At 35.7% G+C, this 27,524-nt stretch overlaps 5 protein-coding genes across 5 annotated transcripts; 2 read left to right on the forward strand and 3 right to left on the reverse strand.

Annotated features, from left to right (window-relative positions):
• The first annotated feature begins 3,294 nt into the window (after positions 1–3,294).
• On the forward strand, positions 3,295–9,175 carry LOC113347916. The gene is made up of 6 exons (XM_026591608.1): positions 3,295–4,086; positions 5,810–5,919; positions 6,824–7,157; positions 7,445–7,550; positions 8,574–8,717; positions 8,846–9,175. Exons 3-6 carry the CDS (start codon positions 6,829–6,831, stop codon positions 9,041–9,043), a joined length of 777 nt encoding a protein of 258 aa, XP_026447393.1. The 5' UTR covers positions 3,295–4,086; positions 5,810–5,919; positions 6,824–6,828; the 3' UTR covers positions 9,044–9,175.
• A 406-nt stretch (positions 9,176–9,581) lies between these two features.
• LOC113351267 (F-box/kelch-repeat protein At1g57790-like) lies at positions 9,582–10,313 on the reverse strand. The gene has a single exon (XM_026595283.1). It carries the CDS (start codon positions 10,311–10,313, stop codon positions 9,582–9,584), a length of 732 nt encoding a protein of 243 aa, XP_026451068.1.
• Positions 10,314–19,661: 9,348 nt separating this feature from the next.
• Positions 19,662–22,052, forward strand: LOC113347918 (60S ribosomal protein L31). Its single transcript, XM_026591610.1, has 3 exons — positions 19,662–19,735; positions 19,849–19,979; positions 21,533–22,052. Exons 2-3 carry the CDS (start codon positions 19,897–19,899, stop codon positions 21,813–21,815), a joined length of 366 nt encoding a protein of 121 aa, XP_026447395.1. The 5' UTR covers positions 19,662–19,735; positions 19,849–19,896; the 3' UTR covers positions 21,816–22,052.
• On the reverse strand, positions 22,014–23,470 carry LOC113347917 (probable protein phosphatase 2C 72). Its single transcript, XM_026591609.1, has 4 exons — positions 23,204–23,470; positions 22,814–23,089; positions 22,389–22,730; positions 22,014–22,314 (listed from the first exon to the last, which is right to left on the reverse strand). The coding sequence occupies exons 1-4, from the start codon at positions 23,381–23,383 to the stop codon at positions 22,135–22,137; spliced, it is 978 nt and encodes a 325-aa protein (XP_026447394.1). The 5' UTR covers positions 23,384–23,470; the 3' UTR covers positions 22,014–22,134.
• An 866-nt stretch (positions 23,471–24,336) lies between these two features.
• LOC113353448 (probable protein phosphatase 2C 72) lies at positions 24,337–26,028 on the reverse strand. The gene is made up of 4 exons (XM_026597046.1): positions 25,628–26,028; positions 25,242–25,517; positions 24,817–25,158; positions 24,337–24,706 (listed from the first exon to the last, which is right to left on the reverse strand). The coding sequence occupies exons 1-4, from the start codon at positions 25,787–25,789 to the stop codon at positions 24,527–24,529; spliced, it is 960 nt and encodes a 319-aa protein (XP_026452831.1). The 5' UTR covers positions 25,790–26,028; the 3' UTR covers positions 24,337–24,526.
• Between the last annotated feature and the right edge of the window lie 1,496 nt (positions 26,029–27,524).

Genomic DNA, 27,524 nt, shown 5'->3' on the forward strand with positions numbered 1-27,524 from the left:
ACAAACTAAAACAATACTATACCACTGTTATCTTTGGTGACCACACCTACTGCTGTGCTCTACGTCTTTTACTAAGACACCAAGTATTGTTTTTCAATCCCTACTTTAGGCTTATCCCACTTTGTTTGGTTCGGACTCAAGTAAGGGAGAAATTTCAAGTAACATCAGGGACATTCTGTATCAACAAAAAAAATTGCGAAACTGTGCCAATGGGAGAGAAGCACTCTCGATATTGATGTATTTTCTTCTAATCTGAGTAAATGGGATGTCTGTAGGGTTACACGTCCTCCTGATGTTACTTGAGATTTCTCCCTTGCACCCAAATGTATTTTAAAAATAACAAATTTCACTTCAGATTTGCGAGCATGGAGTGCTTTCTTCCACCTGCAATGGTTGTGAAGTTTGAAAATCACCCTATATTTGAAATCCATAAAAACTAGAATAACATTCCTATAGCAAATTAAACATCTCTAGCTCAAAAAATATCAAACCAGATCACAAGCTGTGTTTACCGTGCAGAGACATTATGCGAAAGTTACGTTGTAAAACCATCATCTGTTTATGGAGCAGAAAATACACAAAAGAGAAACATTATGGAGTTAGAGAAAGAAAAAGTTAGCTAGCAGGAGACTGAAATCTACAGTATACCGGCGAGAATATGGAAATTCGAAAACAAGTTCTGCCACACTTGCTGTGATATATGTTGCTCCGGAGTTCAGTACATGGATGCTGATCACTATAGTCTAATCTGCCAAGAAAATACATTATCAGTTGAGAGAAAATCCTAAACTAAAAGTACCCCATATTGCAGTTAGCACATTATAATTATAGACTTCAAGTATAACACTAACGATCACTTAATATATACAGATTATGGCTTGGATGGAGGTCGAGGACGACTATGGAAAAACATGGTTCGAGGCGTCTGGTGAACTGGTGTAGAATTTAGTCCACTGGACTTCAGAATCAATACTCAAAATAAAACAGATAATTGTATAATATTAGCTTAGAAGGTTTTTTGCTAGGTTGTTACGAAAATGTGCATTAGAAACTTATCATTAATAAAATGCAGGAAGGAACAGTCAAGATATATGGAATACTTTACCGAGTAGTAGACAAGAGACCGACTTCCATATTATGCTTGCCCCAAAAAATTATGATCGCACGTAGGATGTACACGGTACCGAGAGCTAACAGGCTCTTGATTGGTTGGGCTAGACAAGATACAACAACAAATTTTCCTCTAAGATGCATAAGTGAAATCAGGTACAAGTTACTCCCTTCGTTTTTTGGAAAACCGAAAAGAGATAGTATCATTTTTTGATTTTATCCTAAAAAAGCAAGATAAACTGATAGTATCTATGGAAACGGAAAAGAAATAATATCATTTTTTTTCTTCATTTTATCGTAAAACAAGCTGAATTGATAGTAACTCTTTTTTTGGAAATTGAAAAGAGATATTATCACTTTTCATTTTATCCTGAAAACAAGCCAAACTGATAGTATCTTTTTTCTAGAATAGTAGGACGTATAAAATTTAGATTCATTTAAGACGCATAAGTGAAACCAGGTAGCAAGAACATGCCGAAGCTCGTGCCATTACGGCACGAGTCATATCCTAGCATATACAAACATACAATGGTTGGCTCCTAACTCTGAAAGTGCTAAAATATAGAATTACCTAATTACAAAACGATCTGGCCATTCTTGAATGCTTTGCCGAATTTTAACAAAAATTGCAATATTATCAGCTTGCTGATGCTGATAGAAGTTCGTAGTTATCAGGCTATGATTGGTTGATCTCTAATTATAACTACTCATGCTAACCTTTGTTTGGAAGCGTATTCTAACTGTACAATTCTTTTCAGTTCAGTGTAAACTCCCATGAAACTATTGTTTCAATCCATGTTTTGATATTGGGAAACTTAGGCGCAGGTCCAAAAAAAATAATATTTTTATTATCAGGACCACAATTAATTTTAGGTATCGTGACACCAATAATTATATGAAATTATTAAAACTGTCTATATGACGGATTATGCATCCGTAAGATGGGTTATGCATCAAGGTTATAATTGACAACTCAACTTGGATATAACATATCTAAAAATCCGCACCTTGGAATTTTACAAATTTTATATCGTTGGAAATCTTTTAAGAGAGCTACGCAACGAGTACAAACAAAAATATCAAATTTTTGTTTTTCACAAAAAAATCGAGGTGATCATCATTTTAGGCAAAATTTTCGACAACTTGATACATAACTATTATGCAGCCACCAAAAAAGATGCATAACACATTCTGCAGACGCATAACGAATTATTCAACCATTTTCTCCACTGCATAACAAATTATGCATTTGGATAACAAATTTATGCATCTATAACAAGTTATGTAACCATTGTTTTGGTTGATTTTAGTGCGACCATAAAAAAATTGATGCATAATGCAGTATGCATCCATATTTACTGGATTCATATCAGGTTATGCATCTATTTTCTCGATGCATAAAAAATTTTGCAACAATTTTCTCGATGCATAATGCATTATCCAGTCATATTTTCGGATGCATAACAGATTATGCATCCATTTTCATGACTGCATAATATGTTATACATATATTATTGTAGGTGCATGCCAAGTTATGCAGTCTTTGTTTTTGTTGGTTTCAATAATAACAAAAATGTTGATGCATAGCACGTTATGCAACCATTTTCTGGATTGCATAACAAATTATGCATTAACTTTTATTGATGCATAACAGGTTATGCATCAATTCTCATAGTTACATTACATGTTATGTAGACATTTTATCGAACAACTAGTACCCGTCTTCACTTGTTTGAACACCACATGCAGGTTACATCCAATCTCCCGTATTGCTGGCAATCCCCATTAAGTCTAATTGAGCCCACACCATCTCCCATATTGCTGGCAATCAACACCATTTAGTCAACATGCAGACAACATTTATTCAACCGACAAACCACCACACCTGCCATGAGTATGGCACAAGTTTATCTTATGTGTGATAGGAATCTAATTAATCACAATACAATCTCACGTATATAGTAAAAAATACATCTTTACTTAAGCAATATATGAGTAGTTAAGAAAAGACATCAATCATGGTAAGTACCCAGTGGAATTGTGTCCTAGCTGGGTTATGCCCGTCCTTGGAATCTGGAAAAGACAAACCAATACATCATTTGATCAGCAATTTCATAACTAATCCGAAAATCAATCAATTTACTTTCATAATCAAAATTTGGAGCTTAATACATTTTACAACATCCTGAGTTTAATTAATTTTTACACTTAATTGATTATCCTATGGGAAGAAAGATAGAAGAATTATCAGGGAAACCCATACAATTTACATCAAAATCTAAACCACTTGTTCTCTTTTCTTTTCGTGATGACGACAAGTCCCTTATCCACAGCCTGTTCAATCAAGTACTCATTCGAGCTCATGCTTTCTAACACCTTCTTCAATCAAACACAACACCATATCGATTGTTTTGCTGTTGTAGAGCATCACTGAGAATCCAGCCTTCAAGTCTCCATCTCGATCTCAAATCGGTCCATTAATTCACATAAATCAACATCAGCAAAACCATTAATTTGATTCTTCCAGTGATGTATTCGATAAAAGAAGCCATGAAAAAAAAAACAGAGGAAGAATAAGGAAAGAAATAATTTAAGAAAATATGGATGTGAGGGAAATTTTGACGTAAAAATGGGTGCGAGCGTGACTTTCTGTAGGCGTGGGTTTATCAGTGAAAAAAACCAAAAAATGGGTGGCACCCTAAGTTTCACTTTGACAATTTGTTCATTCTCTTACTGATTCCCGCGAAACAGGTACATTGGACGCTCTTCTCAGTTTTCTCTTTATAAGACCCAACTGGTGGTTCGAACTCACGACATCTGTCTCAATTTCACACCAAAGGGGTATTTGGTCAATTCAAATAGAATATCAATATTATAAAATCTCACATTCTCAGTCTGGTAATCTCTTCGGAAATCCGACACTTGCATCATCATCATCTCCTTCTCTCGCACTCATCACTCACATATATTTTGAAGGTACGATTAATTCGAAACCCTAATTCTTCACTCCTATCTTTTTTTGGTATTTGATTGTGTAAGTTTGATTGTTTTTCTTAATTGGGTTTCTATTAAATCAAGGTGGTTTAGGGTTTATCTTGTGTTCAATTTTAGTTTGTGATTTTTTGGTTGGAATCCATCAAATGAAATTCTTGATTTGAAGTGGTAGTATTAGTTTTTATCTAGGTAGAATTCGTGCCTCCCATTGACACTAAGATAATCCATCACCTCTACTTCTATTGTCTAGACTTCTTTCATTACTAGGGTTTATAACTTTCTGTAACTGTGGAGATGATCATGTATAGTTGTTTGCAGAGGTTACCAAAATAACAATCACGATTCATGAACTAATGTTTATTGATATTAAACACTTACATTTTTGCACATTGCTCAACAACTGTTTGATAAAATGCAAGTGCCTTGAAATTGACTGTAGTTTAAGGATTCTAAAGAGATTTTGATTGGGTTTTATTTATACGCGGTTTTATAGTCGTGGGTCCTCATAATAATTGCTTTATTTAGAAGCTCACAAACTATTCATCTGAGAACAACCAGTACTAAAGACATGTTTATGTGTGGATATTCATTTATTGGTTAATTACTTAATTCTTCTAGGGTATTTTCCAGTTTTAATTTGCAAAGCGTTTTGTGTTTATTAGAGTAGAACCAGAAGATTAGTGATTTGGAGGTCAGGTAGTTATGTCACAAGCTTTCTTGCGTGCAATCATATACTGAACAAAGTAAACACAATCCAAGTACAAATACTGACTCAAAGATATTATGTTTGATGGTGTCTGTAGTGTAGGAGTGAGTGACTCGGTTGGTATCTAAAGGATTCTGTTACTAATTCAGTGAAAATCACATAGAATCCATCATAAAAAGAACTTATGGATTTTAGAACTGAACTGTACACTTTTCTTAAGAGTCAGACATGCATACTTTTCTTCTTTTGCATGTTTTTTACGATTCAGTTCTAGACCAATTCTTATATCTTAAGTTGTCAATCAGCTATTCTCCAGGACCTAAATATAAGCAAAAGAACTTTCAGATTACATGTAAATCAAGTGAGACTGAATTATGGTTGTTTTGAATGGAAGTGACAAATAACTAACTCATTTAACATGACAGCGTCTATTAAATAGTAGTACTTGGTTAAGATATGTCGTTGAATCATTCTTATATAATTCAGCCTCATTTCATGTTACGACCACTTCAAACTTAAATGAGGATGCATTACATTTCCATTTCTGACACTGGCTCTTTTCTTTCTTGTGATGAATTAAATGAGCTTCAAGTTTTTTGCAACTTTTGAATATGATGAACACCAGCATTTATAGTGCCAGTTTCAGGTAGAATAGTTTTTGCAGTTGCTTATATCTTCGCACCTTGATGTCCTTACCTATTCAATTTATTTAGCATGTTTAGGTTTGCTCAATTTTTTTTTGAAATATATACAAGAATCAGGTGTTGTTTGTTAGACGTTTTATTGGGAAAATTATGGTTGAAATGGTGTTTTTTAGGTGTTTGTCTGTGCAAGATTCCAAGTACTGTTTTATATATAACACATTGTCACACAAAGCACAATACAAGATTTGATATACCAAATAGAAGATACGAACTCTTCACATGAAGTTTGAAGTAGCTAACATTGTCTGTGATCGTTTTTCATAACTAAAACCATTATTCTTTGAATCACCTGCAGACCAAATGAAGATGCCGTGAAGTTTTTCTTGACTTCTGAGCTTACTGCAAGCAGTAAAACAACCATTTTTCTGGAGATAAACCACCTGAATCGTTGGTGTTGGAAGCTAGGTAAGATCTTATCTCCACTGAAATAGTCAAAAAACTGAGACACACTTAGGTCATCAGATGAAAAATAAAGACACTGTTGTGTCATGGAATGTGATGCCAATTTCGCAGATAACATACAGGCTGTAAAATCATTGCCAGGGATGCAATAAGTAGTTTTGTTTGAATCTGTCTGTTGATTCTGCTAGATCAAAACGTCGAGTGGGTACATTTCCTCATAGATGAGCCTTTTCCTGCAGTTATTTGTAATCGTTCGACAGGTCTACTTCTGTGTTTCCACTTCTGTATTGGTTTCTAGTCGTGTCTTTATTTCTCTTCGGTCGTCCTTCTCACCGCGCGGCCCGCTCGGTCATCTAGTATGCTTCTCATGGGTCTAAGAGGCCTTATCGACAAAATGGAGCACTTGCAATGGCTTGTTCATTTCTATTTCAATTTGATAACATAATTTAATAGTGTGTGAAAATCATATAAATTGATGGAGATTTGTTGTCAGATACTAATTTTTATTCTTACCAGATAACAATTATAATAATCAATTGTTATATCTCCATCGATTGCATTGATGATTTTACCTGCAAGAACAAAATCAGCTGTGTTTGAACTGGTTGACAATAGTAGTTCCAGTCATGCTACTACAAGTGTCGATTGCTGATTGATTCATATTTCTCATGGCTTAGTATTAGTGGTCCAGTAGGATCTACAATATCCAGAATCTTCTCTTTATCATCAGTGCTCAAGTACTCGTTTATCATGTTTCCAGCATTTTGGTACAGCAAGTAGTTTTAAATTTTGAGTTTTTCTGTGTGGATTATTATGACTTTTTTTTTTTTATGCTTTCTTGTTTTCAAGTTATCATTTATATGTAAAACCTGTAACTAAGATTTGCTGCAACTTGTTAATTAATTAGGTTTCATGGAGGGGAGTGAGAATCTATTAAAGGCCATCTATGAAGATGAAAGTCTAGAAGATTATCAAGATGATGACATGCTTGATTCAGAGACTTTAGAAGAAGGGGAGTGTAGAATACAAATTGGAAGTTTGCAATTGACTGAAACTAGTAAGTCTGAGGATGGAGAGTGCACGGGGAAGATTGGAGACTTAGGATTGACAGAAATGGGAACCAGGGGTGACGTTTCAGTAAACCAACCATCTAATAGCAAAATCCGCAAGCGCCAGGCGAAGAAGAAGAAGAATAAAAACAAGAAGACTGGTCCTGCCCCAGCTATCAACAACATGAATAAGTAAGTTTACCTATTTTACTATTTTTCCTTTTTTTAGTAAGATATATTGTCTAACTGACAATAATAAAGAATACTTATTCGTGCTGTTTCTGTATATACTTTTGATTAAACAATGAAAAAGGAAATAGATTTATCTTCTGGTTAGAGAAGAAGTTGGTTGCTCTTATTAAACTAAATTGGTTTCTATGTTTACCTTTTTTTAATTTTGTACAATACTGAGTTAGTTCTGACTTAGAGAAGAAGTTGGTTGCTCTTATTAAACTAAATTGGTTTTTCTGTGTCTGTAGGTTCGTTATTGATACTTGTAAACGCTTGAAGGAGAGAAAACCTTATCTGGTTTGGAATGCTGTGGGTATTCTTGGTGTCTCTGCTCTGGGCGATCTTGTAAATGAGGTGAGATGTTTTTTACTCTTCCACATATTGTGCTAGTGAATTGTGACCATGATGTTCTTTTTTGAGTGTCTCCTGGAATAATGCTATGAAAATGAGACTTCGCATAATGCGTTTTGTCTAGCTTAGAACCCCATAAGTACTGAACGAGTTAAAATTGCATTGTGCTATACTTTATTGTCATATATCAGCTTAAGTTATTATCCACATGTTTAATGTTCTTACTTTCCACCGGTTTAATGATGTAGGACAAGAATCATTAGTTTCATGGTTAACATAGATTTTTAGTACCAAAGTTGGTGGTGTACTTGTTTTCAGCTAGCTTGCTTTACATCTGGAATTTTTCATTATTAAGAAAAGATCAGTGATAATTAATTTATAGTGTGCTTTACGATTGGAGTTTTCTAGAGAGAGATCTTTGACAAAATCCTTGGAGTGTAAGAGAAGATATTTTGCTGATATATTCATACACGTTAGCAGGTTTGTACACAGATGCAAGGAATGAATGGTTTCAAACATGGTACGTCTATGTCTGTCATTGAGCTGAAAGCTGTAAAGTTGTTTTAAGTCTATATGTTGTGTCAATGATGGTTTCTGATGCAGACTCATTTTTGGTGTTATTATGGACTATATAGACTATCATTGGAAAGTTCGCTAAGGATTTTGTTTCCAAAAGCTGTATATAGAGAACTCAGCTGACTGTCGCAGCTATCTAGGTAAAATGGTAAAGTGGACCACACTTTCGACATGTAAGCTTACGTATGCAAGTTGAACATTAAGTTGAAAAGAAACCATGGAACAAGAAGGAACACGAAGAAATGCAAATGTAAAGATTAGGCCTTCTTAGTTATTTGTTCTCAAGAATGAAAGTAGAGAAGGAAGAATGGTGCATCTCAACTCAACCTGAATGTGCTACTTTCTGTTGCATAATCTTTTTTTCACTTTAATATCCAGAAAAGGAACTTACTTGTCATTATTCTGTCAGTATCTTTTTGGAATTTGTGAATTGACATTTTAAACTTGCAGGTTGATGCAATTCAGGCATGTGGAGGACAGATGACTGCTGATGGAAAGCGTCATCGCAATGGTGGTGGCATATTATGGGGGATTCTGAAGAAACGTGACCCTAATGCTTACAAAGAGATAATGGCCAAGGGCAGGGAAATTGAGGTTTGACTAAAATATTTTTGCCTTACATTTTGTTTCTCCAGGCTCTTACGTATTTTGAAATTTCAATGCATGTTCATTACTTCATTTTAATTTTTTTTTTTGGATTGTCATGTCTTTTTCTAATGCAGAGGCAATTCAAACAACAAGCGCCGAAAGAATTAAACCCTGTTAACCACGCATTAGATGGCTCTGCTCTTGCACCTCCTCTAAACAGCAGAACAAGACCTTCCAATATAAAAGGAGAACGTATTTCGGTTATGAATAGGATTCGGGTACCTGTAACTTATGATGACTTGCTTGTAGATGAAGTGGAGAGCCATGAGTGAACTTGATGATATATTTTTTCTAAACCTTGTGTAAAGAATGCAATCTAAATTTTCTTCCTTGGGAATTTTTTATATTTTCCTCTGGGAAAATTATGTTTCTCTAATAGAAGTGAAAACAATTGAGTCTCTCTAGCAGAAGCATGTTTTTTGAATGCCACAATTTTACACACTGGGAGACTAGGAACAATGTGGCAGCTTCGGAATGTGAAACATTTTGATCACATATATGAATTATGAAAGGACCGTGTTTTGATGTTTCCTAGTCGCTCTTCAGTAATAGCTCCTGAAACAGTGCTGTTTGTTAAGATGCTCCATAGACTCCTGGAACTGATAAAGAAAATTGCATTTGTTGTAGTATTACTGACTACAAAGAAAATTGCAGAAGAGGAGAAATAAAAACATGTACTTCAACCATTACAAGAAGATTAACTGCATACGAAAATACTAAAGAGGAAGCTCGAACCAGTTGAGCTCTTGAGGAGTGAATTTCGACCAATTAGGTTCGATCCAAGTGCAGTTTTCAAGCCAGCCCTGTGTCTTAGATTCTTAGAAGAATGCTGACCCCAAAAGAGTCATACCTACCAGTTTCCAGCGAATAGAACAGAATCCCTTCTCCATTGAAACATAGTCTAGGGAAATATATTTTGTTCTCCATTTCACTGTTTGGAGCAACGGCTGAGACACAAGAAGTGCGGCTGATGAACAACATAGGCTTTCCCAAACTTTCAACTTCAACCCAGTCCATCACGGGGATATTCAATTTATAGATTCTAACCAGCTTGGCTTCACATCCTAATTTCACTAATAAAAGATCATCTCCATTCTTCGCCAGGAAACTTGGATACCGATATGTATCATTATATATGTCACGGGGTGTCCCATGAACTTTCCAGATATTATCCTCCAAGCTAAATGTTCCTACAAGTCCGTTATAATCAACGCTATAGAAAGACCCTTGATGCAAAATTGGAGAATTACACAATGGTGTGTATTGCATGGCATTCTCGAAGTCGAAAATATCCCAAACCTGTTTTCCTCTGGTAATGAAGTAGACAGTAATTCTTCTTGGCCTACTAAAGTAACTTTCATCAATAGCAAAGACTATACAGTCTGCGGAAGTTGGCAATGAAGAAAAACAAAAGCTAGAAGAGAAATAATATTTTGGCAACTGGCGAAGATTGCTGCGCAAATCGTGCTCCGGCAAGTGCGGAAGATTGATGGTCTCCCTTGTGAATGGATTGTAGAAGAACAAGGTCTCCTCTCTGGACATTAATAACCATCCGTCCTTTTGAAAACCGATAGTAGCAGCACGTACCAACTCGGAAAACTTTATGAGATAGTTATTCTCATTATTATGCACAAGGATTCTGAAATTGTAGATGGTGTCATTGTTATCTCTACAAAACACCATCCAAGGATATGTATGTGAGTCTTCGTGATACTAGTTGTTGCGCATAATGTTGGCTTTGCTACAGGCATCGTGGCTCGAATCGGTTTACAAACTGAACGAAAAAGCACGTAATTCAATGGATGAAGATAACTAATGGCAACTGCAAGATGAAACTTAGCTTATATAAAGAAAACTCGCTTTATTGATGTTTACAAAATCTCTCAAAACTAAACACAAGCTCTAATCTTGCTTATATGATCAAACCACAACTTTGGTGATCATATATATATAGAACTATGAATTCCTTTTCCTAGTCCTATTACCTTATTACATGTCTTACCTTTTCTTAGAACTAGATGACTTCTAATTCCCTTAGGATTACATCAATTTCCTAATCTTGTCCTAACCAGCTTGTTAGTGACTTCTATGTTGAAGTTAATCCAACATTCTCGCCGTTAAGCTTCAACCTTACCCGTGACATATCTTGTACTCCAATCAGTTGTCTTATTTCTTCAAACTTGATCCGAGCTAATGCCTTTGTCAATATATCTGCTTTCTTCTCAGCTCCTGGTATGTGTTCAACGTTGATGACCTCCTTCTCGATGCATTCTCGTATGAAATGATACCTTTTGTGAATGTGTTTCGTCTTCCCATGAAACACTGGATTTTTAGTGAGTGCAATTGCAGATTTATTATCAATCTTGATGAGAACTTTTTCAGGTTCTCTTCCTTTGATTTCACCCAACAGTTCTTGAAGGCATATTGATTGTTTAGTTGTTTCTGTTGCAGCCACAAACTCAGCTTCTCAGGATGAGAGGGCAACAGTGTCTTGCTTCTGTGAACATCATGTAATAGGTGCTTCTCCTAGATAAAATATATGACCAGTTGTACTTTTTCCATCATCTTGGTCAATATTATGACTGCTGTCACTATACCCAACAATTCCTTTTAATCCTCCTCGACCATACTTCAATCCACAGCTGATTGTTCCTCTTAGATATCTCAATATCTGCTTTATTACATCACCATGAGACTTGCGTGGACTCTGCATATAACGGCTTGCTACTCCCACAGAGAAAGCCAAGTCTGGTCTTGTGTGTAACAAGTATCTAAGGCATCCAACATTTCTTCTATAACTCGTTGGATCAATCTCAGCTTCTTCTTGTGCCTTTGAAACTTTAAGTCCAAACTCCATTGGTATCTTAGTTGGATTACAAGTTTCAAGTTCTGCTTCTTTCAGAATTCTCCTTGCATGAGATTCTTGTTTAATCTGAATCCCATCTACTCCTTGATGGACTCCTATGCCAAGGTAATAAGTTAGTTTTCCGAGGTCTGACATCTCAAATTTTGATGACATTTATCTCTTGAACTCATTGATCACCTTAAGGGAGTTGCCAGTCAAAAATAGATCATCTACATATACTGCAATCAAAAGAAGCGTTCCCTTTTCTTCTCTTCTGTATACTAATGTTTCTTTAGAGCACTTAGCAAATCTGATTTCTCTTAAGATTTGATCTAACTTTGTATTCCAGGCTCGAGGAGCTTGTCTTAGACCATATAGATCTTTTGATAACTTATAAACCTTATGCTCTTGTCCTTTTACTTCAAAACCTTCTGGTTGTTCAACATACACATCTTCTCGCAATTCACCATGTAAGAATGTTGTCTCTGGCTTATCAACTAGAAACCAAATCTTGTTTCTGTTGATTGAAATAATTTCTTCTCTACATGCTTGTGTCCATTTAGTCGAGACCTTTGCTTCCTGAAAATTCCTTGGTTCATTATTAACAGAAAGTAGCATAATCTCACATTCTTCTGCAGCTTGAAAAACATAATCCTCCAGATACTGTGGCTTTTGTATCTGTCTTGTTGATTTTCGCAGTGGAATGAGTTGAGTTATTTCATTGTTTAGCTGTGGTATCCCTCGAACCATCTTGTTCTGAGACATAGTTTTTAAGGTTCTGAAATTTATGTGTCCTAACCTTGCGTGCCACTTCCATGTCTGATCTTCCAGTCTCATATTCAGACACAATGGCCTTCTAATCATGAGACTTATCTTGTAGAGTCTATTCTGTGAGCGTGTGACTATAACTAAAAGTCTTCCACTTGGGTCATGAACTGTTAGATAATCTTGTCGCATTCTAACATCACATCCAACTTCTGTAGCTTGTCCTAAACTTAGAATGTTGCTTTGTAAGTTTGGGATGAAGTAGATGTTTGTGACAAGCTTCTGTTCTCCGGTCTTGCTCTGAAATAGAATTGATCCTTTCCCTTCAATTTCTACAGAAGATCCATCCCCAAACTTCACTTGTCCTTTGATTTTCTCATTGAGTTCAGAAAAGTAGTGTCTCTTACCAGTCATGTGATTGTTGGCTCCATTATCTAAATACCAGATTCCTTCTTCACCATCCTTTGATTCGTAGTTCTTTGGTATTAGTTTCCCTTCGTTTAAGAATACAACTTCGTGCATGAAAAGAGTTGTATATGCTTCTCTTGTTTCATTCTTGTTTGCTTCTTCCATCTTTTGTATTCTTTCAGGGCATTCAGAGGAGAAGTGTCCTAGTTTATCACATATGTAACAAATAATGTTTGATCTATCCTTCTTTTCTTTCCCTTGGTTTTGATCATTCTGACTTGTTGTTCTATCTTGTGAGTTAAACCTTCCTCCCCTTCCTCGGCCTCTGTTTACTCTACCACCTCTTCCACGACCTCTTCCTCTTGTCGCAGAGTTTTGTTGGTAAGAGTTTGTGTACAAGAGTTTTCCTTGAGTTTCTCCATTGTTTTCTTCATCGAGGATTCTCTCTTTATATGCTTTCAATCTTCCAATTATATCTTCATAGCTAGTCTTCTTTAAATCTAAGACTTGTTCGAGAGAAGCTATGATATGAATATACTTGGATCTTGGTAAACTATTGAGAAACTTCTTTACCAGTTTATCTTCATCAATGGATTGTCCAAGTGACGCAGCTTTTGAGGCTATCTCTGATAGCTTTCCTGCAAAGCTATCAATAGTATCAGTGTCTTTCATCTTCACTCTTTCAAATTCAGACATTAAGGTTTGCAGACGGGCTTCTTTAACTCGATCAACTCCGAGATTACGTGCCTTTATTGCATCCCAAATTTTCTTTGAAGTTTCCTGTTCACCAACTTGTAGAACAAGACATTCTGGTATTGCTTGAAAGAGTAAACCTATAGCGATGTTGTTCTTATCTGCATCATCTGTCCCTGGTTCAATTGTATCTCACACCTTGTAGATTTTCATCAGTACCTTCATTCTCATGGCCCATACTGTGTAGTTTGTGCGTTGAGGATTGGAACTTGTATTGATGGTGGCGTGAACTGTTTTGCACCCACAATGGTGGTTTCGTTTTCCATGGCTCAGAAACAAGCTCTGATACCAATTAATGGCAACTGCAAGATGAAACTTAGCTTATATAAAGACAACTCTCTTTATTGATGTTTAGAAAATCTCTCAAAACTAAACACAAGCTCTAATCTTTCTTATATGATCAAACCACAACTTTGGTGATCATATATATATAGAACTATGAATTCCTTTTCCTAGTCCTATTACCTTATTACATCTCTTACCTTTTCTTAGAACTAGATGACTTCTAATTCCCTTAGGATTACATCAATTTCCTAATCTTGTCCTAACCAGCTTGTTAGTGACTTCTATGTTGAAGTTAATCCAACAATAACTTGCTATCAACTCTTTGGAATCATCATTAAGAATATCCCAAGGAGTATTTGTTTCTTGAAATTCCCAGTCCTTGTCATTATCATTCTTTTCATAAGGAAAAATACTTAATTTTCTTTCCACTGCCTTTCCCATGCAATCTTCTTCATCCTTCTGTTTCCCTCCATCAAGAATCATGATCCAACCCAATGAGAACCATGGGTTTGGTAGCTTTAAACACGGCAAAATAACAGAATTACAGCTACTATGCACTTCAAATTTTTATAAACCCCGATCTTCTTCCAATGTGTAATACAGACAACCACTTGGGAGTCCCAAGCTGGACGCCGAGCAACAAGTCCTTGTTTTCTTGCTGATAAACAGAACATGATCTCCCAAACAAGTCACCACCTTCCACTCCAATGGAGAGAAATCCAACCTCTACACAACTACTGAGTTGAATACCTTCATGTTTTGTTTTTCATTAAAATGTTTTGAACGTTGAAGAGTTCATCAGAAGATTCCACACGGAACTCTCTGTAATCAATTTGGTCCCCACTCCCTCTCGAAGGAAATCCGGTGTTGTTAGTTGTCTCAAATGGCCTTACAGTGAGGGATTCATCATCGTCATCCCATAGCTTTCCCTTATCAATATCTTAAGTGCTTATCTCTAAGTGCAGACATAAGATATAACCTATCTTTAAAACAACAGAGATAATGAATGAAGAATGCGTCTTTCGTATCTTCAGGACAAACCCGTTTTGTTCTCCATTGTTTGTCTTCAGGGTAACAAAACACCAAGAAGATATCACTATTCTCTCCCCAGCGAAGACAGAAAAGCAATAAAACCATTGGCTCATCAGCACTATCAGGATAAGCAATTGTTCTTGGAGGGGATGACAAAACACAGTCTATCAGTTCATATTTATATGGTGTATGATACCAAGATAGTAAACTAGGCAACTGAACGGTCTCTAATGATGCAGGATTCCATAGAAAACAATCACCAAATCCCAGTTGGGTGCATAGTTGTAGTTACGATCATCACAAATAATAACTAGCCATCCTTGATTAGAATTCTTTTGATAATTATAAGATTTACCACTCAATTCATGTATGAATTTTCTGCATGTTCTGTTATTAGGTTCGCAAATATTATAAAAAGCTTGGTTTTGTTTGTTACCTTTTACTTGATAAGGAAAAACAAGCCACGGTGCTGCCTTTGGTAATGGTGAACAAGGACGTTTGTTGAGGGGTGAATTTTGGTTCTACAAGTCTGTCTTAGCCACAACACACCCAATTCGGTTCGCAAATTATGATAATCAAAATGATTTGGATCAAAACCATTTAGGTTATCAAAAAAAAGTCGAAATTGTATTTAAACAAAAAAAATTGAGTTTGAATTTCAGTAGCAGGTTAACTGGCGGTATTGCTTTGTCGGATGAATACAATAACGAAAGTACCATCGGCATTTTTGTTGTTGGATGAACACAATACCGAAAGTACTGTCGGCATTGTTTTTTCGGATGAATACAATACCGACTGTGGATTTGTAAATGCTAAATTTGAATGACTTACCGTTTGAATTGGGATATGGTTTGGGGTTTTTTCGTAAAGGAAAGTTTGATTTCCAACAAAATATTTCAATCAAGAGTCACTAAAATCAATTTACGTACCTTCTCATAACACACAAATCTTCCAAAATCCTTCTTCTTTTTCATCTAATCAAAATATATTATTTTAAGCATCACCCAAACACACTTGGATAAGGGGTATTTCAATTACTTCCTAATGATTTTTTTTCTTATTTTCTTTTGAGTATCCCTTATCCCCAATTTGTGGAGGTATCCCCAGTTGTGCCTTCATCGATATTAAACAAAAGTATCACTTTTCCTTGATCAAAAATGATTTTTTTTTTTTGACTAACCCTATGGGCTATGGTGTTCCAAATATAGGAATTACCAATAGGTACTAATATAGTAGTCTTAGTTAGTGGCAGGTCCACCCACTAAAGCCCAGTAACCAGAGGTCCATAATTAAAACAAAAAAAGAAAATGGACCCAATTTTTTAAGCCTAGGTCCTGTACACGTGCGGAACACATGAAACGTATTATTATAATTCCCAAAACACCCTCGAGTTTATAAAACACAATAATGTGATTCATTTATGTAAAACACTAAAATAATCAAAACCCTCTTTTCATTTTCCTTTAAACCTTTTCTTTTAGAAACATCTCCTCCTCCTTCTCGAGGGTTTTCCTTCCCAGTTCTCAGATTTTCTCTTTAATGGAGGCCCGTTAAACATTGTGATTCCAGATATAAGCTGTTTCTACACTAAACAAGTCTCTCGATCTTCACTGCTGCTTTTCTTTCTACTAGTACTTCCAATTAATCGCTCTGTCTTGGTAAGTCAACACTTCAGTTTAGTAATCTTTGCTTGAATGTACAATTTTTACATAATCACTTGAATTATCTTGATCTTGAATTGTTTGGTGATTTTTTCGATCTGTACACATATATGGTCCTTTTTGATGTTTGATTTTTCGATCTCCATGCTTTATTAGTTTATTTTCATGAAAATAGGTCAGATCTAGATGGATCCTCACATTTTTTGTTTATTTCGTTATGAGATTTGCCTATACTAGTTTTTTTTGTTAGTTTTAGATTTTTTCACTTTGTTTTTCTTTATGAACCATCAATACATATATGATGTACTGGTAGTTTTTGATCAAAATAGTTCAGATCATGCTTGTTTGTTGTTACAAATTGTTTGGATCAGCAGTACATATATGGAATACTGATAAAAATTGCTTTAATTTTGTTGTATTTATAGTTTTTTAATTTTTTTTTGCTTGATCTAGAAGTACATATATGCAATACTGAGATATAACTATTTTGATTTTGTTGTATTTGTAGATTTATAATTTTTTTTGACATGCAGTTGATTTTAACTTATGAATCATAGGTACATATATGGAATACTGAAAAGAACTTCCTTAATTTGATTATCTTTTTGTTTTTCGCTTCAAAACCACGCTTGTTTGTAGATTCAGATGTTATTATCCACAAGTACATATGTCAGATACTGATATGAAGTGCTCTTTGTTGTGTTTGATTCATAGTTTTGTCACCTTTTTAGTCTTATCCTTCAGTAAGTATGTTAAATACGGTAATATGTCTTTCGATTCTCTTATTTTTCATAGATCTGTCACCTATTCTTGTCATGCAGTTGATTTGTAATTCAAGAATCTTTAGTACATATGTCACATAGTGATAGTAAGTGCTTTTTGTTGTGTTTGATTCAGTACGTGTGTGAAATACTGAAATAGATTCTAGTTTTTGATGTGTTTTACGCGGTACGTATTCATATACAGGTTTGTACTCGCCATTTTGCAGGTACAACCATGGTTTAATTTCTCTCCTTTTGGTATTGCTTCTTTTTCTCCCGCTGATGTACCTATGAAATCCATGAAAAGTAGATTACTGTGTAGAATAGGCTTTCATTGGTGTTTCCTTTTGCCGTGTGTTGTTTTTGCTGCTCAAAACCACCGTTACTCCATTGGTACTGCCTTTATAGTTCAGACATCAAATGATTCAAATTCTTGGTAGTGCTGAATGATCTGATAAAACTAATGTAGTGATCAACTTTTGGTGCTTTTAGGCAATTTAGATCTTCCTTTATAGTTCGTTATTATTAACCCATACTATTTAACTTCTCTGTAAGATATCATCATGTTGGTTAACTTGCAACTTTCGTTTCTTGGACATCAGGAAAATCCATATATGATCTTGTTTCTCCATAAAAATGACGTCTTTCTTCCTTCAGGAAAGTGATAAAATGACGTCTATTTGATATTTATTTGGTACCGTACCTATATACTGTATATGGTTTGTCCACACGTTTATTCGGATTACCAGCAAAGAGCCAGCCGAAGAGGTACATTTCTGGAGTTGAAGCCTGTGCATACATGTTTAATACGAAAGCTAGCTCTTGCTACCTTGCTTGGCATCACATTACATCCATGGATGATGGATATGGGCACAAATTACTAAGCATACAAACTACAGTGTTTGGACCGGAAAGTTAAGTTCGTTGTTGGAACAGATGTGTACTTTTCTCAGTAACACTCAAGGTTGGGGTTCCTTCATTGATCCACCGAATTGCAATCCCTGTGCTTGCTTAGAACCATTTTTATTTTAGATGTTAAATTAATGTCTCATGCGTTTCAGGTTCGGCTCTTCTTAGATTTGATTAAGCTACTGCTGATAAAAAATTTCTCATTATGTGGTAACAATCGACAGGTAAAATCATTGATAACCTCCCATGGTAATTTGAATTTAATTACACCCCTTTTAAATTCTTTATGGCTATGATTGAGGAAAACTATTAATGTTAGCTTCGGGGTAAAGCGCAGCTTATGCTGTAAATGTCTTCTCATTGTTGATACTAATGTTTTTTTTTTCTTTTTCTTAATGTATTAACTGTTGTGTATTAGATGCTTTGGATTAATGGAAGGGGCATCAAGAATGCCAATTATGTGCTTCCAGTTTAGTTTTTTGGTTGTCGATTAACTGTAAGAAACTAGCAAAAACAAAAAACATAGTTGCACGACTTATTTCAGCAGAAGTAATATAGTTTTTCAGTTATATTATGACTGGATTTCTATGAGATTGCTGCTTTTTTTGAACAGACTTCGATGTATTTCTGCAGGATTTATTGGTGGAGACCGCAACAGAGCAGGATGGCTCAGTCAGTAATATCACCGTGCAGCCCACAGTTTTTCAGGTTCATTAAATTCTGGATTTATTGGTGGAGACCATTTGTCGTGCATTATGAGTTTTATTTGCATTGGTTTGTATGGTTCCTCAAATTAGACTCTGTATGTTTGGGCATAAGTTATGGCCCCTATGATGAACGTTTTAATTTTTGTGTGTCTGCAGACATTGACACTAGCAGTACGTAAAGCGAGTCAATCTATATGCAGTTAAGAAGAAAACGATAATAGAAGATCCTTGCTTTTCCCCCAGAAGCATGGCAATACAGTCGAAGAAAAATTATAATCATCACAATGTATGTGATGTAATACGTTTTCTAATTTATTTATCATTGATTCTTACAGATTTGTACTCTACCTGGAAGCAGTGCAGCAAATATGTACTCGAATTTGTAAGCATTCAGATATATAATCGGATTTGTAAGCAGTACGACAGATATGTACTCAGATTTCTAAGCAGTGCGACAGATATGTACTCAAATTTGTAAGCAGTGTAGCAAATATGTACTCGAATTTTTAAGCAGTGTACCAGATATGTACTCAAATTTGTAAGCAGTGTAGACATACACGTTTGGTAGTGATGGACATTATGGACATTTCCATGTTTTAATTAAATTTGGACCTCCGGATAAAAAAAAATCCGATTGGACCCTACTATAAATAACTATATGGGCCTAGGACCAAACAAGAAATTTTCCGTTCCAAATACGAGAGCATGACTTAAGGCTTGGGCTTGGACGAGGATAACTAAAGATATCCAACCCGTCCAATTCCCCTGACCAAAACATATTAAGGTTTTGCGATTTAGGGTTTTTTCTTTAGTTCCTCTCTGTCTCTTGCGCCTTCAGGTCCTTTTTCTCTCTCAGCCTCTCCCTGTATCTTCTAGTTCTTAGATCCAGTCTATGATTCGATTTCTTAATCATATCTCTTGTAACTAAGTAATTTGTGTTTGATTTTGTAGATTTTTCTCTCTGAGATTTGTTAAAGAGGAGGAGATTGTGAAGAAAAGATGGTTGAAAAGACCAAGAGCAGAAAGGAGGAGGTTGTTACTAGGGAATACACCGTCAATCTTCACAAACGCCTTCATGGAGTGTAAGTAATCTCAACACACTCATGGAAATGATTTGTGGCTTCCTTTTTCAATTTAGGGTTCGTTATAATGAATGGATTAGAAGCTAGGTTTGAGTTTTTCTGGTTTTTGAATTGAGTGTATGTGTCTGATGCAATCATGTTATGTCTTATCTCATCATTGATTTGATTGATTGTGCAAATGAAAGAATCGCAAATATTTAACAAAAAAAAAAAATTGGGCACAAATGAACTACCATATTAGATCCAGGATGATAAATAAGATATGATTTCTCTTGAAAATTTTGATTCCGACAGGTTATGGGCTTGTAAAAAAGACTCAAGTGTCAACTCTTTAGATGCTATGCAGGCATTTGTTCTTTTTTTGGTATCTTATCAAAGCATAGTGAATCAGTGATATGAATTTCGATGTGTTAATTGTTTGCAATATTCTTCTTTTTTGTGGTTAAAGTAAGCCGGCTACAATCTAGCTCGATAGTTGGATTTAACTCTTATTTTATTTTTAAGCATAAATTTATGGTAAGTATGGCTTTTGTTGAGATGTTTAGAGGCCTAACTGCTATCTCATAAGTGTGGTCATAGGCCAGAAATTGAATTTTTTGCAAGCATGTTTCTTTTGATCTACCGTATGGCAGTTCGTTGTCATGTTATTATGAGTATTTTTGTGTAGTCGGCAAACTGAAAGTCATTTTGGGTTAGTTTTTGCTCTTCAAGTTGGTCATTGAGTTTGCTGGTTTTTGTAATTGTCTGAACATTCATGGTGATCAAATTAGTCTGTGAATGCTTCACTACTGCTTTAATTAATGGATCTTGAAGCTGAATAGTGTGAATGCGTACTCTGTCCTGATCAGGTTGTTTGTTTAATAAGCTTTGAAGGTTATTTGTTCACCAATATCAGTAGAGCTATGGATGATTAGAAAATGTGTTTGATGCTTTACATATGCAGGTGTTCTACTTTGTTGAAACACCTCTAAAGTTTGTCCATGTGACACTTAACTCTGATTGGTTTTTGAATATAACCAATCAGAATCGAGTGTCATGTGGACACACTTTATAGGCGTGTCCGCAAAGTTGACCTCCGTTTCCTGCAGTAACTATAAGGATGTTTTTTTTTTTTAATGTCGGACCATCTTGATTCAATCGCCTCTCTAGGCTGCACCTAATGTTCAAATATTTAGAATTTTGTACCTCGTACTTCAGTCTCTAGCATAACTTGATATGTTTATATCCACTGTTCATCTACATAACCTAAAATTCCAATGTATGGTAAAAGACTCTTGACTATTTGGTTGGGTGGGTAGGTCCTCAACATCTTCCTGACCTGTAACTTGATACCCAAACCCAAGTCTATGAAAGTTGGGACTGGTTTTTATCAGGAAGTAGTTTTGATTTTCCAATACAGTTTTTCTTTTAAAATTTTCAGTTAAGAAGAAGGATGTTGCATTAGAATTGTGTTGACATACGTCATTGTGCAAACTATAATTTTATTTATATGCTCCTCGAAAAGTAATAAATGGTGTTTGATATTGGTATCTGACTACCTTTTTGAACTACAGCACCTTCAAGAAGATGGCACCAAAGGCCATAAAGGAGATTAGGAAGTTTGCCCAGAACGCCATGGGGACAAAGGATGTTAGAGTAGACGTCAAGTTGAACAAACACATCTGGAGCAAGGGTATCCGCAGTGTCCCAAGAAGAGTTAGGGTTCGCATTGCTCGCAAGAGAAATGATGATGAAGATGCCAAGGAAGAGCTCTACTCACTCGTCACTGTAGCAGAAATTCCCGCGGAAGGTCTCAAAGGTTTGGGTACTAAGGTCGTTGAAGAAGCTGATGATTAGACTTTTCATTGAGATACCAGTGTTTATTTTGTCTAGCTATTAGTATAACTGGAAGGAAGTTTTGGGAATATTAAGATTTTAGTTCTTTCAGATTGATTTTCATTTTGGATTGAATTCTTAGTTTCAAGCTTGTAGCAAGACGACGCTTCTTTTCTTCCCTATCGTTAACTATGTGGTTTGCAGTTATAATGTCAACCATAGAAACTGTATTTGTCAAGTAAGATCAAGATTACAGTCTACCAGGGAAAATCTGGCACGCTAGAGAATGCTGAAAGGTCATGTAAGTGCTAAACATCTGGTACATCATTTAGCTATTAGTTTACAGATTCTGTGGTATCTCATGGAAGAACATGCAAGATACAGAGATATCATCCATTTTAAGATGCGGAAATCGCTTCCATCCAGCAACAGCGGCTTCTACTACTGCTTTGGCCGCTGTTTCTGGCCTTGACGAGGACATGATGGACACAACTTGATCGTTACTTAGCATATCCCACACCTACGATCATAGAACACAAACAATCAATACCTTTAAACAGAAACAGACCACAACAAGAACAAGGAGAGGCTTACCCCATCAGATGCAAGAACAACGAACTTGTCCTTGATGTTTAAATGATGATGTGAGATTTGTGGAGTGGCTATTATTCCATAATCCTTGAGCTCGAAATCTCCAAAAGCTCTTGTCATGGCAAGTCCAGGGTAATCCTCGTTAGGTAACCATACACGTTCAATATGAGCTTCTCTTTGAAGTGCGAATACTCGACCTCTACGGCTCCGTATTCTTTCAGCTTCCTCTATTACACTAGGCTTTAGATCAGTTGTCAGCTGAACAGCCATAAATTCACCATTGTCAGAACTAGTCCCTAATACGGCCCTCGAATCACCAAGATTAGCAATAACAAGATCTTCACCCTGTTTCATAATTCATAAGTTAGTCCAAGCACAAAAACAATTTACAAAATTATGATTCTGAAACAAGAATTGCAGCCAATTACCTGTTTTATGACGGTAACAGAAGTAGTTCCACTGCAAGAAAAATCCAAGTTCTCTCGACGACTTTTAAGTTCATCGTCCATCACTTGGTAAGCACCAACACAAGCTTTACTCCACTCCTCGACATAATCATTCCCATCAGTCGACGAAGAAATCGATTTCTTTTGGTCTAACAATAAACTGGGCAACAATTCTCTGACTAATATACTCGCGACATGACCATTCATTCCATGTTCGTCAAATACTCCACATAAAGCTCCATCATTCATAGCAAAACCCTTCAAAATACACACAGACACAAAGCATTAACAAAATGTCCAAACCATAATTTAACTCACAGCAAAAAGTGCATCAGAAAATGGCTATGTGCTTCAATGAAATTCACTATGTACCTGTTGAAGTATGGAAGAATCTTGGTTTGTTGCTTTATCACCTTTCTGCGAATAAACAGAACCAATCAAACTTGGGGTTCTGTCAGACCTGGAATCTATAATAACTGCATTTTCATATGTATCATGGATAATGCTTTCGTCAGGATTACTATAAGATGCACAAGACATACAGATTCCCATGGTGCTCTGCTCGAATATACTTTTTCGTCGCTTAATGTTTGAAAATTGATTGATTTTGGATTCTTTTCTTCTTCTTCTCTTTGTTGAATTTATAACAAAAAATCGGTAGAAAATGAGAAGATGTCGTATGTGTCTATAGTTTGATATTCTTATAGTCAGGTGCAGAAATGTTCTTTGTAGTGTGTTGAAAATGTACTCTTCTCAACAAATTTAGAAATCTCTTTATTTGGTTTAGTATAAAATTTGGATTACCTCAAAAGTTCCTTGACAAATTGCAAATGAGGTGTACAGATGAAAATTTCTTTTTTTGAGTATTTTTACACCATCATGGTCCATGGAAGAAAAAGTTGTATGTCAAATTGTTTGAAAACAATTTGTAAAGTTGGCATTGGCCATTTCCCTATCAATCTATTGGGTTTAAATGTGGAGAATATAATTCTTTTAACAGGAATGAGAAGAATAACTTGCACAAGTTTGAATATTCAAATAAGCAAGCGTGGGAAGCAGTCGTCATCTGACAAAGTATCTACTATAGTTTAATGCGATTTCCGGGACACACAAGCGTGACATTTAAACACAACGTAGAAATACATGTTGCCAATTATCAATGAGAAAATGCGAAAAGCTGAATCATGAGCAGTTTTTTCTAGCTTTGGGGTACACAATGATTTGTTTCAAACATGGCATATTTAGAGACACACTGACTAATTCGTAAGTTTTGGGTCATGACCAGATTAATGAGCTCTTCTGTTTCGTCTCACTGTTTCCTCTATGTTGGGCAAGGCCAGGCGCCAAGCCCTTCACCTCACGTTTTTTGTGCTTAGGCGCACCTAAGGCGCCCGGGGAGACCAGAAAATTAAAAAAGAAAAGGTTAAAGGTAGTGCTCACGCCTTGGACGCCTAATTGGCGAGGCGATTAGGGGAGCTCGCCCTTCAGAACATAGGTTAATCTTATTAGCAAATCTCCAACAATCTTGTTACATGGTAATTTATTGGAGATAAAGATCAATTGGTCAAATTAGTACCTTAAACATATAAGTAGTCAACTGCACAATTGTACGCTTATTTTCTAGTCATCATGTCACAGTGAAGTTTGCAGATGTAAAGTCAATCAGAGAAACTGTATCTTTTTATTGTGGACTTTTTACAGATTCTGTGACCTCTCATGGAAGAACATGCAAGATACAGAGATGTCATCCATTTTAACATGCGGAAATCGTCTCCAACCAACAACAGCCGCATCTACCACTGCTTTGGCTGCTGTTTCTGGTCCTGCTGAGGACATGATCGACACCACTTGATCATTACTTAGCACATCCCACACCTTCATTCATTCATAGAACACAAAAAATCAATAACATGACTAAATCAAAACACTATATATAGTAAGCAGTACGTATATTGAGAGAAAGGGACAATCAAGATGAGTCTTACCCCATCACTTGCAAGAACAACAAATTTGTCATTGTTGCTTAAGCGATGATGAGACACTTGTGGAACTGCTATTACTCCGTACTCCTTGAGATCGAAATCTCCAAAGGCTCTTGCCATGGCAAGTCCAGGATAATACTGGTTAGGCAACCATACACGTTCAATGTGAGCTTCATTTACAAGTGCGAATATTCGACCCTTACTCTTTGTTATTCTTTCAGCTTCCTCTGGTACACTAGGCTTTAAATCAGTTGTTAACTGAACAGCCTTCATTTCTCCGTTATCAGAACTAGTCCCCAATACGGCCCTCGAATCACCAAGATTAGCAATAACAAGATCTTCACCCTGTTTCATAATTCATAAGTTAGTCCAAGCACAAAAACAATTTACAAAATTATGATTCTGAAACAAGAATTGCAGCCAATTACCTGTTTTATGACGGTAACAGAAGTAGTTCCACTGCAAGAAAAATCCAAGTTCTCTCGACGACTTTTAAGTTCATCGTCCATCACTTGGTAAGCACCAACACAAGCTTTACTCCACTCCTCGACATAATCATTCCCATCAGTCGACGAAGAAATCGATTTCTTTTGGTCTAACAATAAACTGGGCAACAATTCTCTGACTAATATACTCGCGACATGACCATTCATTCCATGTCCGTCAAATACTCCACAAAGAACCCCATCATCCATACCAAAACCCTTCAACAATTTCAACATACACACAAAGCATAATTTAAGTCGCAACAAAAAACTGCATCTAATTCTAAATTGCTTCAAAGAAATTCACTATATGCAACAGAAATATGTACCTGTTGAAGTATAGCGGAATCCTGGTTTATTCCTTTACCACCTTGTTGGGAATAAGCAGAACCAAGTAAACTTGGAGTTTTATTATCAGACCTTGAATCTATAATAACTGCATTTTCATAAGTACCAACACCAGAAGATGCACAAGACATGCAGATTCCCATGGTGCTCGAATATACTTTTTCGTTGCTTAATATTTGAAAGAAAATTGATTAATTTTGATTCTTTTCTTCGACTCTGTGCTGAATTTGTATTAAGATATCGGTAGAAAATGTTACGCGTAGCAGGAAATGTCGTATGTGTTTAGAATCTTTTCAACAAAGTTAGTTAGGTGCATAAGTTTCTTATCTTTTGACTATTTTTACACCATCATGGAAGAAAAACTTGCACACAGCTCAAGTCAAATTGTTTGAATATACTGTTGGCATTGTACTATCAATCTTTTGGTTTGAATGTGGAGAATAAAAATTTCTTTGATAATAATGTGGAGAATAATTTGCACAAGTTTGAATATTGTAATGTCAAATTTATTGTAATGTGAAATTTGCAATTATGAATGTTGAAGTAAGCGTGAGAAGCAGCAGGCATCAACTTACTAGTTTAATGCCATTTTATGGACTCACTTCTGAAAAGTATCCGCATGACATTTAATGAGAATTGATATGTTCTCATAGTATTGAAGAAAGATGATAATCAGATGTAAAAGATGAAGGAGAAGAATACTTATTATTACAGAGTTAATGTGTGTAGAAAAATAGATAAAGAAAATACAATAGAATTCAGACATATTTAATGTGTCTGAAATATAAAGACTATTGACTTGTATAGTCAAAGTCAATTGATTTGACTTTGACAATTCTAATATATCTAATAGCCTCCCTCAAATTGATAATGGCAGACACCTATCAGTTTGAAGAACAAAAAACAATTTTTACAGAAAAGTTACATGTTTGTCAGACAAAGCAACACTAGTACTTGGAAGATAATTGCTAGAGACATCCAACTGACACTTTGCAGTTGAAATATCTGTAACAATAGCAGTAGGAGATAAAGTAGAAACAGTAGCAGTATGTGTTGAAGTAGATGCTGAAGAAGCAGGCTGAGACAGACCATTAGAAGTATTTGTTGAAGTAAATGCATCACCATGAGTAGCAGCGTCCATAGAAGAACCCAATAATTGTTGAAGAAGTAAAGTAAACACAGGAGCACAGAAACACTTTGTAAATAAATTTGCTAATTGCTTCTCAGATGCTATATGCTGAACTTTTAGAAACCACTTTATATTAACTCCCTAACTGCATGATAATGAATTTTATATGTTTTTTCGTGTAATGAGAAACAAGATTAGCAGACAGATATATGGCACTTGTATTGTCACAATACAAAGAAATAAGCAATGACAGTGGAATATGCAGCTCACTAAAAAGAGATGATAACCATTCTAACTCAGCAGTAGCAAGAGACAAACATTTATATTCTGCTTCAGATGTAGACCTTGAAACAGTTGGATGCTTCTTACTAGACCAAGATATTAAAGAGTTACCCAAAAAAATAGCATATCCACCTGTAGACCTTGCAGTTTCTGGGAAATTACCCCAATCAGAATCAATGTAAGCAGTAAGCTGAGTAATATCTCCTTTTCTGAGAGCAATACCATATCCAATAGTTCCCTTTAAGTATCTTAAAATCCTTTTGACTAACAACATATGCACATCTGTGGGAGCATGCATAAACTGATTGACATAATTAACCCCAAAACAGATTTTTGGTCTTGTAAGACACAAGTATTGTAACATCCCAACAATAGTCCTGTATTCACTTACATCTGACAATAAAGTACCTTCATGAATGGAAATTCTTGGCCCTTTTGCTAATGGAGTACTACAAGGATGACATTCT

Source organism: Papaver somniferum, chromosome 2, assembly GCF_003573695.1.
Source record: "Papaver somniferum cultivar HN1 chromosome 2, ASM357369v1, whole genome shotgun sequence".
NCBI lineage: Eukaryota > Viridiplantae > Streptophyta > Magnoliopsida > Ranunculales > Papaveraceae > Papaver > Papaver somniferum.

What these genes read in the sequence shown, in the direction of transcription:
- LOC113347916 (XM_026591608.1), top strand. Translation starts at nt 6,829, where the DNA reads ATGGAGGGGAGTGAGAATCTATTAAAGGCCATCTATGAAGATGAAAGT. An exon ending in GCTATCAACAACATGAATAA is followed by an intron (nt 7,158 to 7,444) that starts GTAAGTTTACCT and finishes CTGTGTCTGTAG; the next exon opens with GTTCGTTATTGATACTTGTA. An exon ending in CCAAGGGCAGGGAAATTGAG is followed by an intron (nt 8,718 to 8,845) that starts GTTTGACTAAAA and finishes TTTCTAATGCAG; the next exon opens with AGGCAATTCAAACAACAAGC.
- LOC113351267 (XM_026595283.1), bottom strand. Translation starts at nt 10,313, where the DNA reads ATGTCCAGAGAGGAGACCTTGTTCTTCTACAATCCATTCACAAGGGAG.
- LOC113347918 (XM_026591610.1), top strand. Translation starts at nt 19,897, where the DNA reads ATGGTTGAAAAGACCAAGAGCAGAAAGGAGGAGGTTGTTACTAGGGAA. An exon ending in CACAAACGCCTTCATGGAGT is followed by an intron (nt 19,980 to 21,532) that starts GTAAGTAATCTC and finishes TTTGAACTACAG; the next exon opens with CACCTTCAAGAAGATGGCAC.
- LOC113347917 (XM_026591609.1), bottom strand. Translation starts at nt 23,383, where the DNA reads ATGGGAATCTGTATGTCTTGTGCATCTTATAGTAATCCTGACGAAAGC. An exon ending in ATTCTTCCATACTTCAACAG is followed by an intron (nt 23,090 to 23,203) that starts GTACATAGTGAA and finishes TGTATTTTGAAG; the next exon opens with GGTTTTGCTATGAATGATGG. An exon ending in TTGTTCTTGCATCTGATGGG is followed by an intron (nt 22,315 to 22,388) that starts GTAAGCCTCTCC and finishes CTATGATCGTAG; the next exon opens with GTGTGGGATATGCTAAGTAA.
- LOC113353448 (XM_026597046.1), bottom strand. Translation starts at nt 25,789, where the DNA reads ATGGGAATCTGCATGTCTTGTGCATCTTCTGGTGTTGGTACTTATGAA. An exon ending in ATTCCGCTATACTTCAACAG is followed by an intron (nt 25,518 to 25,627) that starts GTACATATTTCT and finishes AAATTGTTGAAG; the next exon opens with GGTTTTGGTATGGATGATGG. An exon ending in CTGTTACCGTCATAAAACAG is followed by an intron (nt 25,159 to 25,241) that starts GTAATTGGCTGC and finishes ATTATGAAACAG; the next exon opens with GGTGAAGATCTTGTTATTGC.